At 41.4% G+C, this 12,934-nt stretch overlaps 1 protein-coding gene across 2 annotated transcripts; it reads left to right on the top strand.

Annotated features, from left to right (window-relative positions):
• Positions 1-750: 750 nt before the first annotated feature.
• Positions 751-12,644, top strand: acsl5 (acyl-CoA synthetase long chain family member 5). 2 transcript variants are annotated; one of them, XM_065949846.1, is made up of 21 exons: positions 751-883; positions 2,050-2,215; positions 2,977-3,088; positions 3,767-3,831; positions 3,925-4,026; positions 4,106-4,205; positions 5,500-5,678; positions 5,831-5,863; positions 5,951-6,002; positions 6,884-6,957; positions 7,037-7,114; positions 7,208-7,342; positions 7,469-7,603; positions 7,688-7,783; positions 8,482-8,554; positions 8,671-8,759; positions 9,620-9,736; positions 10,525-10,668; positions 10,912-11,013; positions 11,222-11,293; positions 12,486-12,644. In XM_065949846.1, exons 2-21 carry the CDS (start codon positions 2,060-2,062, stop codon positions 12,621-12,623), a joined length of 2,052 nt encoding a protein of 683 aa, XP_065805918.1. In that variant the 5' UTR covers positions 751-883; positions 2,050-2,059; the 3' UTR covers positions 12,624-12,644. The 2 variants fall into 2 exon arrangements, with proteins under 2 accessions (XP_065805918.1, XP_020486472.2); XM_020630816.3 differs by having other exon boundaries at positions 764-883; positions 2,047-2,215.
• Positions 12,645-12,934: the final 290 nt, after the last annotated feature.

Genomic DNA, 12,934 nt, shown 5'->3' with positions numbered 1-12,934 from the left:
AACGTTTAGGGGCAGCTGTGACTCAGTCGTCCTCCAACCCAGAAAGTTAGGGGTTCAATCCCCAGCTCCTGTAGCTACATGTCCGATGTGTCCTTGGGCAAGACACTTAACCCCAAATTTCTCCCGCTGCTTTGTCTGCAGTTTATGAATGTTTATGAATGGGATTAGTTACTTCTGATGGTCACTTTACATACCATCCTCTACCATCAGTGTGTGAATGTGTAGGTGTGACCTGCAGAGGAAAAGTGCTTTGAGTAGTCAGAAGACAAGAAAAGTGATAAACAATCTCAAGTCCTTTTCCCATTCCTTCACAGGATAAATAAACTCTTTCCATCTGTCCTGTCATACATGTAAAAACAGTTCTGTTATTCTGGATTTATTTAGCTGGTGCATTCAGAGATGCATGGTTCAAAAAGGGTAAAAATGCTACAAAATGATATTTAACTATCCAACCTTTATATGAAGTAGTTTGAGTTGGCTCAACCTTTATATTACCACTAAATGAATTTTACAGTAACTTTAATTTTACAGCTGTAAGATGAGAATTATAAAGCACAATGAGTCCTTAAACTTTTGGTCATGTAAGCTGAATAAAATGACCTTTTAGTATTATTGTACAGAATCTCAATTATCACTCCAGCAGCAGCGACAATTAAACGTTTCCATATCTCCCCTTGTGTTCTTTTTATCAGTGGAAGCGACGGTGTCCAAGGTGCAAAGGTTTCCTTCAACTCCTGATGATTGTTTTTTTATGAGTTCTTCTTCCTGCAAAACAGAGGAAGAGGATCTGCTGTTAACACACACACACACACACACACACACAAAGCTCACACACTCCTGCCCTCCTGAGAGCAGAGAGAAACAACTGAGAGGACACCAGCAGGTAGGAGAGCCACCATGATATTAAGCTCTTTAACTCTGAGGGTCACTTTCTCCTGGTTTGTTCAGAACAACCTGCACAGCCACTTTTTATACTCGTACATATGTGTCAGCTAACGTTCAGTCTATGTTGTTGTTTGGTTTGTGCTCGTCGTTGTGGTTTTTTATGTAAATGTGAATACATCTGAACCACCAACCTGCAAAGGGACTACAGATGGAAATTAGCCTGAGCTCCACTGTCCCTTTAAAATCATCTTCAACCTTTATTGACGTTCTCGGAGAGATCATTGAGGGCGACTCTCCTTCACAATGACGCCGAGAATAAATACATACATGACAAACAAAATGAGATGCATGCAATAAGAACAATTAAATATTTATAATACAGTTAGAAATAATTAAAAAAGCTTGAAATTACTACAATGATTAGTCAACAATCAAACATAAAACAAAACACTTACAGGCAGGTATCGCATGGCGGTTAAAAGTAATATTCTTAAAGTGACCAAAAGAGAAACGGGGCTCAACTTCAGGTCATGTTGTAAATAAATAAGCGACAAAACTGGTCATTCAATCATGATTTTTAAAGCAATTGACATGACAATGACATGGATTTTTTTCTAAATGAAGAGTTGTACATTGAATTGATTGATATTTGACAATGAGATGTTTTTAAATAATCTTCATGAGTTATGACACCAGATGCGTGGCGATAGTTCACTTTAGAAATTTGCAACAGCTTGTGCGCAACAAACGGCATGTAACCAGTAAGATTCTTTGTATGTTTTATAAAATGATACCCTTGACTCCAGAAATATAATGCAGAGACAAATAGACATGACTTAGTGAAAACATTTGATTCATTTCTGAAATGTTTTAAGAGTGGAGGATCGACGCATTTAAACACCAAGACGTTGTGCTTCAATCACTGTATGAATGAACCATATGTTATTATCTGACATTCATGGGATGGACTCAGTTGTGAGTGATAAGAAGGAACTCTCTTGCACAAGACACATTGACTTTGACCTCCAGTTGCTCCGGAGAAAACATCGAGGGAAGTGTCAGGGAGCTCAGAATTGCACAATATGTCGTCGTTTCAGAGATTAAACTGTTATATTTATTATTCCTGAGTCGCGTCAAAGCCAACATTTTTCTGTCTCCCAGCAGGCCTTGCATCATGGATTCCCTCATCACGCTGCTGTTCTCTCCTCTCCCGACCCCGGCCATCTTCTCGCTGTTGGCCGTGTTTGGTGCCACTCTGTATTACCTCAACACACGACCCAGTCCCATCCGGACCCCCGTCGACCTCAAATGCCAAACGTTGGGCATCAAGGTAACGGATGGAAGACAGCAGAGTGAATGAAGTTTAAAGGTCCCACACTTAATTTAAGTCATGACATCATCTCTGAGATCTTTGTGTGACCTCTGAAGTACCAAAAAAAACATCTTATTGTAGTTTTACATAAATCAAACCGGTTTCTCTGGAGATCTGGAAAGAACCTGGAGTTTTGTTTCTGATTAGCAGCTCATCGATGAAACCTGAGCTGTATCGTCCAAATAGTAGGAAAACGGTCCAAACGTATGATGATCACAGTGTGATCCAAATGCTCAGATTTTTCAGAAAAATAAATTCAAGCCACTTTTGACTCCCACTATCCTTGGGGACGGTATACACGATACATTGGCTTCTGAAATCAAACAGCTGTGCAGCATTTCCTTAGCATTTCTGTCCTGTAGCCTGTTAGCTTAGAGACACAATGAAAGATTTGATATTTGCACAGTATTAATAAATATTACTCCTGGACCTATTTTATGGTTAAAAAAAATGGGAAAAGATGGGCCAGAAAGACTAGCATTCATGTCGTGCACAACATGTACAGAGGCTTTAACAATCTCCATCGTAGCGGCAGTGGGTTTGAATCCAGCCTCGGCCCTCTGCTGCATGTCATCCCCCGACCTCTCGTCCCAATGTTTCCTGTCTCTAACTTTCAAAAGATGGGAACAGAAAATCTCCCTTTGTAATTAAGACTGTGGGAACTCTGAAGTGTGAGGGAGCTGTTGTTTCTTAATGTGATTTCTGTTTGCTGTCCTCAGGATGGAGCGAGGAAGAGTGCACTGCTCGAGGACAACAACAACTTGACAGCGTTTCACTACGATGAAGCCAAGACCCTCTACGAGGTGTTTCAGAGGGGTCTTAAAGTTTCAGGTGATTTGAAATTTCGATCAACTTGTCACTTAATCAGTCACTCCAACAGGATGGGCCTTCCTGCTATCAGTGTTTCACCGGTTTACTTTATAACTTTTATCAACTGTAAATCATTCAAGACAAAGGAGCCGCTGGCTGTAGCGAGAGCTCTTCTTTTTTTGGTGATTGGAGTTAGAGTTGAAAGTCAGAGTAGTTCAATGTGACCCTAGCCTGCTCCACTTTTCAGAAAATGTGTGCTCAAACAGGCCGTTTGGAGATTTCCCCTTCATGACATCACAAAGGGCAGTAGCCCCTCCCCCAGGTGGGTGACACTCCCACAGCTAGGTGTTTGTTCTGCCCTCTGAGTCTGCCTTCTCACCGTTAACAATCGAGCATGGAGCGAGAAAGCCCGAGACGTATATAACCTTCCAGAGAGGGGGCGTGGTCAGACACAGCTCATTTACATATTTAAAGGTACAGACACAGAAACAGCCTGTTCTGATCAGGGCTGAAATAGAGGGGTTTATAGACATGATCAAAGACAGGATCAGAGTGGATTTAGAACAAGACACTTCACACACATGTTTTGGGGAGATCTGAGACTTATTTTTTATTATTTAATGCAAAGAAAAGGACAGCAGTGTCTAAACCGTGAAATACACATAGCCTAATGTTGTCCCCTTGTTATCATATTTGTAGGTAACGGACCATGTTTGGGCTACAGGAAGCCAGGAAGGACATACCAGTGGCTAAAATACAAACAGGTAACGTAGCATGCAACACCAAAACATTTGGAAAAAAAACCAAACTATGCTGATGACTCCCGCTGACCTTTCCTCCACTTCCTCCGCCCGAAGGTGTCTGATAGAGCCAAGCACCTGGGGTCAGGGCTGCTTCACAAAGGTTTACAGCCCACATCGGATACTTTTATCGGCATCTTCGCTCAGAACAGACCTGAGGTGAGCACGGACATTTCAAAAGGGACAACAGGAGTGTTGTTGTTAGTTTGAACATGCTGTCATTGTTGTCTTATTTCAGTGGATTATCGGGGAACTGGCCTGTTACACCTACTCCATGGTAGCGGTCCCCCTGTACGACACCCTGGGTCCTGAGGCTCTGGTGTTCATTATAAACCAAGGTAATTGGAGCTTCGCCTGCACTCTTAATGCTGCTAATTACAAAGCTGAGACCGAGGCCGCTAACTCTCCAATCCCTGCAGGGATCTGTGTCGAGATTGTGCTAATCTCTTCTCACTGATTTACCCACACAGATTTTTGTTTATCTGATGACTACACAACGATTTACAACAAGAACATTTTTATTTTAGTAGCTTTGATTTTGTCAGCTCTGCATGTGTTGCCTTTAAAGTCTTTTAGCTCTGACTCTGCAACCACATCAATCTGACAAATAACACTTCATGTATGTAAATCAAACATCAACAAAAGTCTTCAAGCTACGATCATAAGGATCTTCTGTATGTCATTATAGCTTCTGAAAGTTTTTTAAAATCAGTTTAAATGCAATTCTTGTGTCTGTATGAACAAATGTATGAATGCAGGATCTGTAGGTGAGGGACTAACTTTTAGTGCTGCAAGTGTTCTGGTTTCTCTTTGTAGACAAAGCAGTGTCGTCCTCTAGTTGTTGGTTTTCAGCTGTAGCTGAATTTCAGAACCTGCAAGATACCATCAGACCAGGAGTCTTTGTCAATTTTTGTCATACATATTAGACATACAGAAAAAATAGAAGAATTGTCTCTCTCTCTGAACCAAGGCTGTAAAAGTATTTAAAAAATCTAAAGGATACAATACAGACATAAAAAAGTTAACGTGCAAAAAGATGTGCATTCAAAACAGCAGCAGCAACAAATGTACAAAACGTTTTCCTCGTTAAAGTTGTATGCTATGTGTTGAACTTTAGCATGCTTTTAATCAATTTAGGAAAATGGGAAAAGGCAGTCAAAGCTGTTTGTAAGTTGTGAGACTCGCTGCCCTTACCTTTTTATAGTCAGACTGATGTTCTGTCTCCCTTGTTCCTGGAGAGGAATAAGTGTTTGGAGAGGCCTATAAGTGTGCTAAATGCTTTAACCACCTCCATGGACAGTGGGGGGGTCCCCGGTCTATAGCACCTTATTTCCGGGGGTCATGGGCTGAAAAGTTTGGGAACTCCTTAAAAGTACAGTCAGGACAAGGAGATATCTAATTATACTTGGCTTTGACAGGGCAATACAAAAAAACATTACTAAATACACATAAAATAAAATGCCACCTACATTTAATTCAATCAATAAAATCAGAAACGATTAAAAAAAAGAACACAAAACATGATGTCAGCAAATATTCTCCTATCCCCTCTAGAGACTCCAGATCTGACCTCTGTATCTCCTCATAGAGTATTTTCACATAACGATCGGTGTACGTTTTTAATTCTTTCAGCGGAGATCTCCACCGTTCTCTGCGACAATCAGAGCAAAGCAGAAACGCTGCTGCAGGCACGAGAGACGGAGCAGACCCCTGTTCTCAAAACCGTCGTCATCATGGACCCTTTCAGCTCCGAGCTGGCGGAGAGGGGGAAGAAGTGCGGGGTGGACATCGTGTCCATGGAGGATGTGGAGGTATTTAATGCTCAACAGATGATCGGTAACAGAGAGAGAGTCTTTGGTTGTGTTTATCCTGGTTCAGTTTATTTGTTTTAGATCTGTCCCTGCAGATGATTCTGTAAGAAGCACAAACATGATTGAAAACATTTTCTTGTTTTGTTCTCCAGGCTCTGGGGAAAAGTCACCTCCATGAACCAGTGGTAAGTTCATGTAGTCCATTTGATTTCTTTTTTGAGATGTAATAAGCTGCACGCTGTTCTGATCAGCTGATTTTTATGTCCAAACAGCCGCCAAAGCCAGAAGACCTCAGCATTGTTTGCTTCACCAGTGGCACTACAGGTGATCGTCTTACACTCCTTTGTTTGTTTCATGATTTAAAGAAAAATCAACCAAGCTGAAAAAATGAATCCCCAAAAAATGTAGCATCAACCTCGGATCATCACAAATCCTCCATGCCTCCCTGATGTTTGACTCTCAAAGGATCAGCAGCAGAACAAGTGGAAAGTTTGTTGCATGATGATCATTGTTTATGAGTGAAAAGTCTCACTTATTGGAATGATTGCTGCAGACATTCATGAATCCTGCAGGATGAAATGAATTGAGGACTTTCCCTTTCCCCCCGTAAACAAATTAATTGATCCAATATTTCTGATGAATTTGAGTTAACCGACAATTAAGCATGCTTTCATCTAGTTTTATTACATTTTGAACCTCCTGTGTTTCCTCATTTAGAATAAAATGTTAGCGTTTCTTCAGTACCTTTTCTTATCTAGTTATTTTGACCTTAGTGTTTGGATTGTGGTATGGGGTGGGGGAGGGAGTCATGTTGTTGCTGTTTGATTTATGTTGATGTAAAGAACTTTGGGAAACATTTGTTGTATGAAAAGGGCTATACAAATAAAGTTTGATTGATGCTAACTAAGAAGAATATGTTAGCATTGCAGGTGCTAGATTAATCAGCTGGCCGATAAATCGGTCGGGGCTCTTTTCTAAATATTTGCCAAGATATGGACTACTTTCCTTGAACTGGTCCAAGTTACAAACCTCAGTTTTAGGGATTTTTTCTTAATTTGAAAACACACATTTTCTGTACTGAATGCAACAAGGAGGAGTAGAGTAAAATAAGAGGCCTTTGACAAGAGCATCAAATTCAATTCTTGTTGGTAACGTTATGTTAAAGGGAATCTACTTGTGAAATACTTTTTGTATTTCTCTCTCAGGGAACCCCAAAGGAGCGATGTTGACCCATGAGAACGTGGTCTCAGATGCTGCAGGTGTCATTAAAGCCTTTGAGGTACAGATCATTACATTGTTCATTTGAGTGTATATGGTATTGAACTTCTGCTAATCAGAGGCCTCTGTGCATCCCACAGTCATCAATCGTCCCCAATACGGAGGATGTCAGCATTTCATTCCTGCCGTTAGCGCACATGTTTGAGAGAGTCGTTCAGGTGAGGTCCAGATTAATAAAAACACGTTTTCAACCCTTTTGTTTTTAAAACTCAAGATGATTTATTGAAGTGTTTTTCTTCTGTTTCCTCCAGACGGCGGTGTACGGTGCTGGAGCGAGGGTGGGATTCTTCCAGGGAGACATCAGACTGCTGCCAGATGACATGAAAACCCTCCGGCCCACCATTTTCCCCGTCGTGCCTCGACTCCTCAACCGCGTCTACGACAAAGTAAGACATTGTTGTCTGATGTTCCCCCGCCCACGCTTTCCTTCACGTTCTGCTTTCAACATCAACCCCATCAAGTGTCTCATTTCAAACACGGTAAATAAAGAAAACTCTCCCGTCACACACTAGGTTCAGAGTGGAGCCAAATCACCTTTCAAGAAGTGGCTGCTGAACTTCGCCGTGGACAGGAAGTACGCCGAGGTGAAGGACGGTATCATCAGGAAAAACAGCCTGTGGGACAAACTCATCTTCAAAAAAGTTCAGGTGCAGCTTCAGGTGTTCTAAACATTATAACAACTCAAATACATCCTCTGAATGTTCACCTGCTGAATCATTCTGTCTGTGTAGGAGTCTTTCGGGGGTCGAGTGAGGGTCATGGTGACGGGGGCAGCACCCATCTCTCAGCCTGTCCTCAACTTCCTGAGGGCCGCTCTGGGTTGCCAGGTAATCTAAATTCATCCTCTTTTTTTCTCCTTTTCAAACTTCTTTCAAGTTTACCTTAAAGGCAGAATATGTGATTTTTCACATTTAAATGTACCAGAAATCAAGTCGGAAAATAACTCTGTGAGTCATGACTGTCTACAATGGGTGTAACACCCGAGTCCCACTGTCTGTGATGTTTTCAGAGTTTTCAGAGTCCTATCTTCAGTTTGTTTACATCGCCCAGACGGCCGGCTGACTCCTCCCCTCGTGTATAAAAGTAGTTTAATTGAGGGACTAGAGAAAAGAAGAATAACATACTGTACTCACTGCTTAACTGTGTTTCTAGATCACGCTCATTTCAGGTAAATTTACATGCAGTGTGAAGATACGAGCAGAATAAATTAGCTGACATTAGCATGCTAACACAACAATGCAGCGCAAGTTGTTTTGGTTTCATGCTGGAGCTCAAGGGCGACATCTGCTGGATCAAAAAATCGCATGTTCTGCCTTTAAGTCCTGTCTTGTTAGCTTTCTAAATGTGTTTTGTCTTTTTCTGTCCTTTTAATACCTATAGCTGCAAAACCAATCGCTCTTCAGGGACTATTAAAAGTTTAGAAGGGTTCCACTTAATTGGACTGGTTCAAGTCAATGGTATGAAACAGGATTGCGAAGCAGTATCCAGCTTGTGTTGATCACTCCTCTGTCTCTGTTACTGTCAGATCTTCGAGGCGTACGGTCAGACCGAGTGCACGGCCGCCTGCACCTTCACCATGCCGGGAGACGCCACCTCGGGTATGAAGCCCCCCCCCCCCCCTCGCTTTAACACCCCTCCTGAGTTGATCTGATAACAAATCACTCGTCTAATTTAAGATTTGTACGTTTGTTCAACTTGATCCTTTTTACCACAGGACACGTCGGAGCGCCGCTGCCCTGTAACGTGGTGAAGCTGGTGGATGTTGAAGAAATGAACTACTTTGCTTCAAACGGAGAGGGGGAGGTGAGATGACGAGGGGTTAACGATATCAAAACGACGTCCTGATCAGAGGGAGTTAAAGAGCTCGAGAGGCAGCAGAGTCAGCGTGTCCTGCTCCACAAAGAATGAGAATTCAGTTTGAAACTTGACAACATCACTTTAAAATATGAAGAAGTTTCTGTTTTTCATCACCTGTGAATCCAAAGACAACTTTCAGTGTTTTAAAACTAAACTAAAGAAGACTTAAAGACTCCGATCCTCAAGTTGTGAATGTACAAGAATGAAGAAATCTTAAACACATGTTAATGTTTAAAATAAAGAAAGAGTAAAGTCACCGTTTTCTAGAATCATATTAAACCATGAAGAAACTTTGTCCCTCCTTTCTCACGGTTATGTGTCGACCAGGATTGAACCTGATGTGGAGAGGCCCACAGATTAGACTTTAAAGCAATCTTTAAAGCTCAGTGAATATCCAGTTTTTTTTATTTATTTTTTTTTATTTCATACTTCAGAGTACATTTTTAATCAATTTAAGTATTAAATTATTTTTATTTAAATTTTTATTCAGAGCAAAATTAAAACATGTTTTGCAGCTAGTCGAAGTTACAAACGTTTTTCACAAAGTAAAGAGAAACCATTAAAACAGGTATAAGACACAGTTGTTTAAACATTCTTATAAAAGAAGAGAGAAATAAACATTTTGTAAAAGAAAATTCAAAACTTGGCAAAGCCATTGTGAGTAAAAGTAACATGCTGAGATGGGTAAGCAAACAGGATTGTTGTCGTATACATATTAATACATGTACATCCCGTTTTTTTTTCCAGGTTTGCTTAAAATATCTTCGACGTCCAAACTTCATTTCTTCTCTCTGATGTTTTTCCAGGTTTGCATCAAGGGTCGAAATGTATTCAAGGGGTACTTGAAAGACCCGGAGAAGACTGCGGAGGCTTTGGATGAGAACGGTTGGCTCCACACAGGAGACGTCGGAAAATGGCTTCCAGTAAGAAGAAACCGAAACACAGACAACTGGGGGGGGGGGGGGGGGGGGGGGGAATGCCAGTTTCATATTTACTACACCACATTCAGATGAGTGCAGTGATTAGTCCAGGGTGAACGACCTAAAGCTCTTCTGCACCACATGAAAAGAGTTTGTGGATCGAGCCCTCGAGTCCCTCATTTATTCTTATTCCTTTTTTTTCACAAACACTGAGACGAATGTTTTAAAGATTCCTCACACATGATGTTTCTGAAAACATGGTGATTCTCTTTTTCTTTTGGCATTTTAGTTTAATACACGTGTCAAATTAATGAAATTGAATCTGTGGCCAGGAGATGGTTAGCTTCACCTAAAGACTCGAGCAGCAGCAGAACTAACCCGGGCTAAAAGGTGAACATGTTTGAAGTATTTCAAACTGGGAGAGTTACTTACTGAGATCCTGCTGGGACTGGGATGCTGCTGGGGAAAAAAGGAAGCAAAGTAGGCGACTCACTTTCAAAGGCATCACATTTCCTTCGGTTTCTGTTTGAATTTAGGTTTAGAACGAGAAATGCTTTTTTTTTTTTATCCCCTGGGATGGAAAAGTGGGCTTTACAGTGACTGGTATTTAAGCACAAACATATAAGGAAGAAATGTGTACATGGGGTTATGTTAACCAAACTTCACCTTTGTTTTGTAACTAGAATAGAAGATAAGATAATCAGATAATAATTTAAAAAAAAAAAAGTAGAAATAGAAAAGTCCAAATCTGATGTTTTGTTTTTGTGCACTTTGATTGTTTCCTGAAACAGAGTGGAGTTCTGAAGATCATCGACCGGAAGAAGAACATCTTCAAGCTGGCTCAGGGCGAGTACATCGCTCCTGAGAAGATTGAGAACGTGTATGTGCGCAGTGGACCGGTGGCCCAGGTGTTTGTGCATGGAGACAGTCTGCAGGTAATCACCAGCACCTTCACACTCTGAATATAAAAAAAAAAATGAATCGTCTTGGGGAAATTCAGGTTTAAACTCTGTTATTGAGCAACTGCTACTGAATACACACACACATACACTCCCTGTGTACCAGATGCTGAGGTGCCCTTTGGCAAGGCAACAAACCCCAAACAGGCCTGGTGTGCTTCCCATGTAGCAGCCCTACATACCCTCTTATAATCCCTTTTCTTTCTCCTGTGTTTGTAGGCCTGCCTGGTCGCCATCGTGGTCCCTGACCCTGAAGTCCTTCCTGATTTCTCCAAAAGTCTGGGATGTAACGGCTCCATTGAAGAACTCTGCAAAAACACGGTAATGTGTCTCTTTAACTTCCACTCACACACCTCTGGAGTCTCACTAACACAGCCGAGTGTACATTTTAAACTTCCAGTGTTTCTGCTGTAAACCAGAATATTCATTTTGATTTGCAGAGTCCGGCTGTGTTTAATGTCACTTCATCCGATTTGATTCTTTTAACTGAAATGCCTCTCCAACAGTAACCTTTTCTTTGACCTCATAGGAATTGAAGAAAGCCATTCTTTCAGACATGACGAAACTGGGCAAAGAAGCAGGACTCAAGTCGTTCGAGCAGGTAACCACTCCTCTGTGTGACGTGTGTGCAGGTGATCTCTGCCACATTACAGAACGAGTCTTTCTCGACGATGGTCTGTGTGTTTCACTCAACACTCGACTAAAATACAGCACTAACTTTTAATCCTCAGATGGTCCTGATCTGATCATCAGAAAGGGGAATACACAGATCTGAAACAAATCCACATTTCTGCCCACTCTTAGACCAACGCTGGGCTGATTCTAACTAATATGACACATGATGTTTTTAAGGGCAGTTCCATGAAAACATCTGTTTTGTCAGATGCAATATCTTCATGTAGAGACCTTCTGGACACACTCACCTTAGATCATGCAGTTTGCTGACATGTGGCTCTATGATGGGCTTTATGTGTTCTATCTACCTGATATGGGAATACTTATCGACTGTTATGTATTTCTGCTTTTGTGCTGAGTCATTTTAAATTCCTAGAGAGTGACTCAACACTTAATCATTTTGTAATCCGCTGCTTTTAGAGGTTACACACATCTGAGATCGAACCTCTGGCTGCAGCGTCCCACTAAAGCTGCCTCAGTTTTCCCTCTAGTGGCTAAAACAAGAATTTTTTTGTCTTTAGAGTAACATAAATTGACCATGCAGATTTCCTTTTTTCTCTCTTTCAACACTCCCCAAATTCCCCTTTGAGTTCCGTTAAGACAACCACCATATCTCGGTACGCTGACTGAACTTTTATTTGGGTGAAAAAGACTCAAATCATTCATTTTATTTGGGTTTTTTTGCCGATTTTTTTGCCTTTATTTGGAGAGGACAGTGGATATAGTTGGAAACCAGGGAAATAGAGCGGGGAATGACAACCGCCTGACCGCCTGGAGGACTACAACCTCCCTACATGGGGCGGGACCTAACCGCTAGGCCGTCTGTGCCAAACCATTACATTTTTCCATAAAAATGACTTTTTACTTTATTAGTTTATTTATTTTTAGGCTTTTTATGGCTTTATTTGAGAGATAGGACAATGGAGAGAGAGAGAGAGAGAGAGAGGGTAATGACATGCAGGGAAGGAGCCACATGATCGGATTCAAACCCAGGCGCCTTGCTTTTGAGGACTTCAGCCTCTGTACATAAGGCGCACGCACTAACCACTAGGCTACTGACGTCTTATTTAAATGACTTTTAACTGTCTTTTAACCTCTCCTCTTTCTTTCCTCCTCAGGTGAAAGACGTGTACCTCCACCCTGAGCAGTTCACCATCGAGAACGGCCTGTTAACTCCAACGCTCAAAGCCAAGAGAGCCGAGCTCAAAGCTCTGTTCCAGCCACAGATTGACACAATGTACGCTAAACTCCAATAATAAAAACATGAACCTGGTTAACTCTTTGTTTTGTTTATTTGAGTCATCACAGTATTCTTCCCAGACCTCCTCAAAGGCACTTCAGTTCATGTATGTGTTTTTGACTTGTGGGGCCTGAGTCATCTGTTAAACTCATCCTCCTGCAGAACAAATATGAAAGTACAGTTTCAGCTGGACGGGCTCTTTGGCTGCAACCCGAGTGAATCATCCTTTTTTTTTTTTTTTTTTCTGGATGTTCTCACCCCAGTTGGAGAGTTTGATGCTTCAAATGTACTTCATGGTTACGAGGATGTGAAATGCTTGACCCTGAA

Source organism: Labrus bergylta, chromosome 21, assembly GCF_963930695.1.
Source record: "Labrus bergylta chromosome 21, fLabBer1.1, whole genome shotgun sequence".
NCBI lineage: Eukaryota > Metazoa > Chordata > Actinopteri > Labriformes > Labridae > Labrus > Labrus bergylta.
This window is presented reverse-complemented; position numbering and strand designations above follow the sequence as displayed.

Excerpts from the sequence above, each read along its gene's own strand:
- acsl5 (XM_065949846.1), top strand. The coding sequence starts at position 2,060 with ATGGATTCCCTCATCACGCTGCTGTTCTCTCCTCTCCCGACCCCGGCC. Across the intron at positions 3,832-3,924 it reads AGTGGCTAAAATACAAACAG|GTGTCTGATAGAGCCAAGCA; the intron begins GTAACGTAGCAT and ends CTCCGCCCGAAG. Across the intron at positions 10,669-10,911 it reads TGCATGGAGACAGTCTGCAG|GCCTGCCTGGTCGCCATCGT; the intron begins GTAATCACCAGC and ends CTGTGTTTGTAG.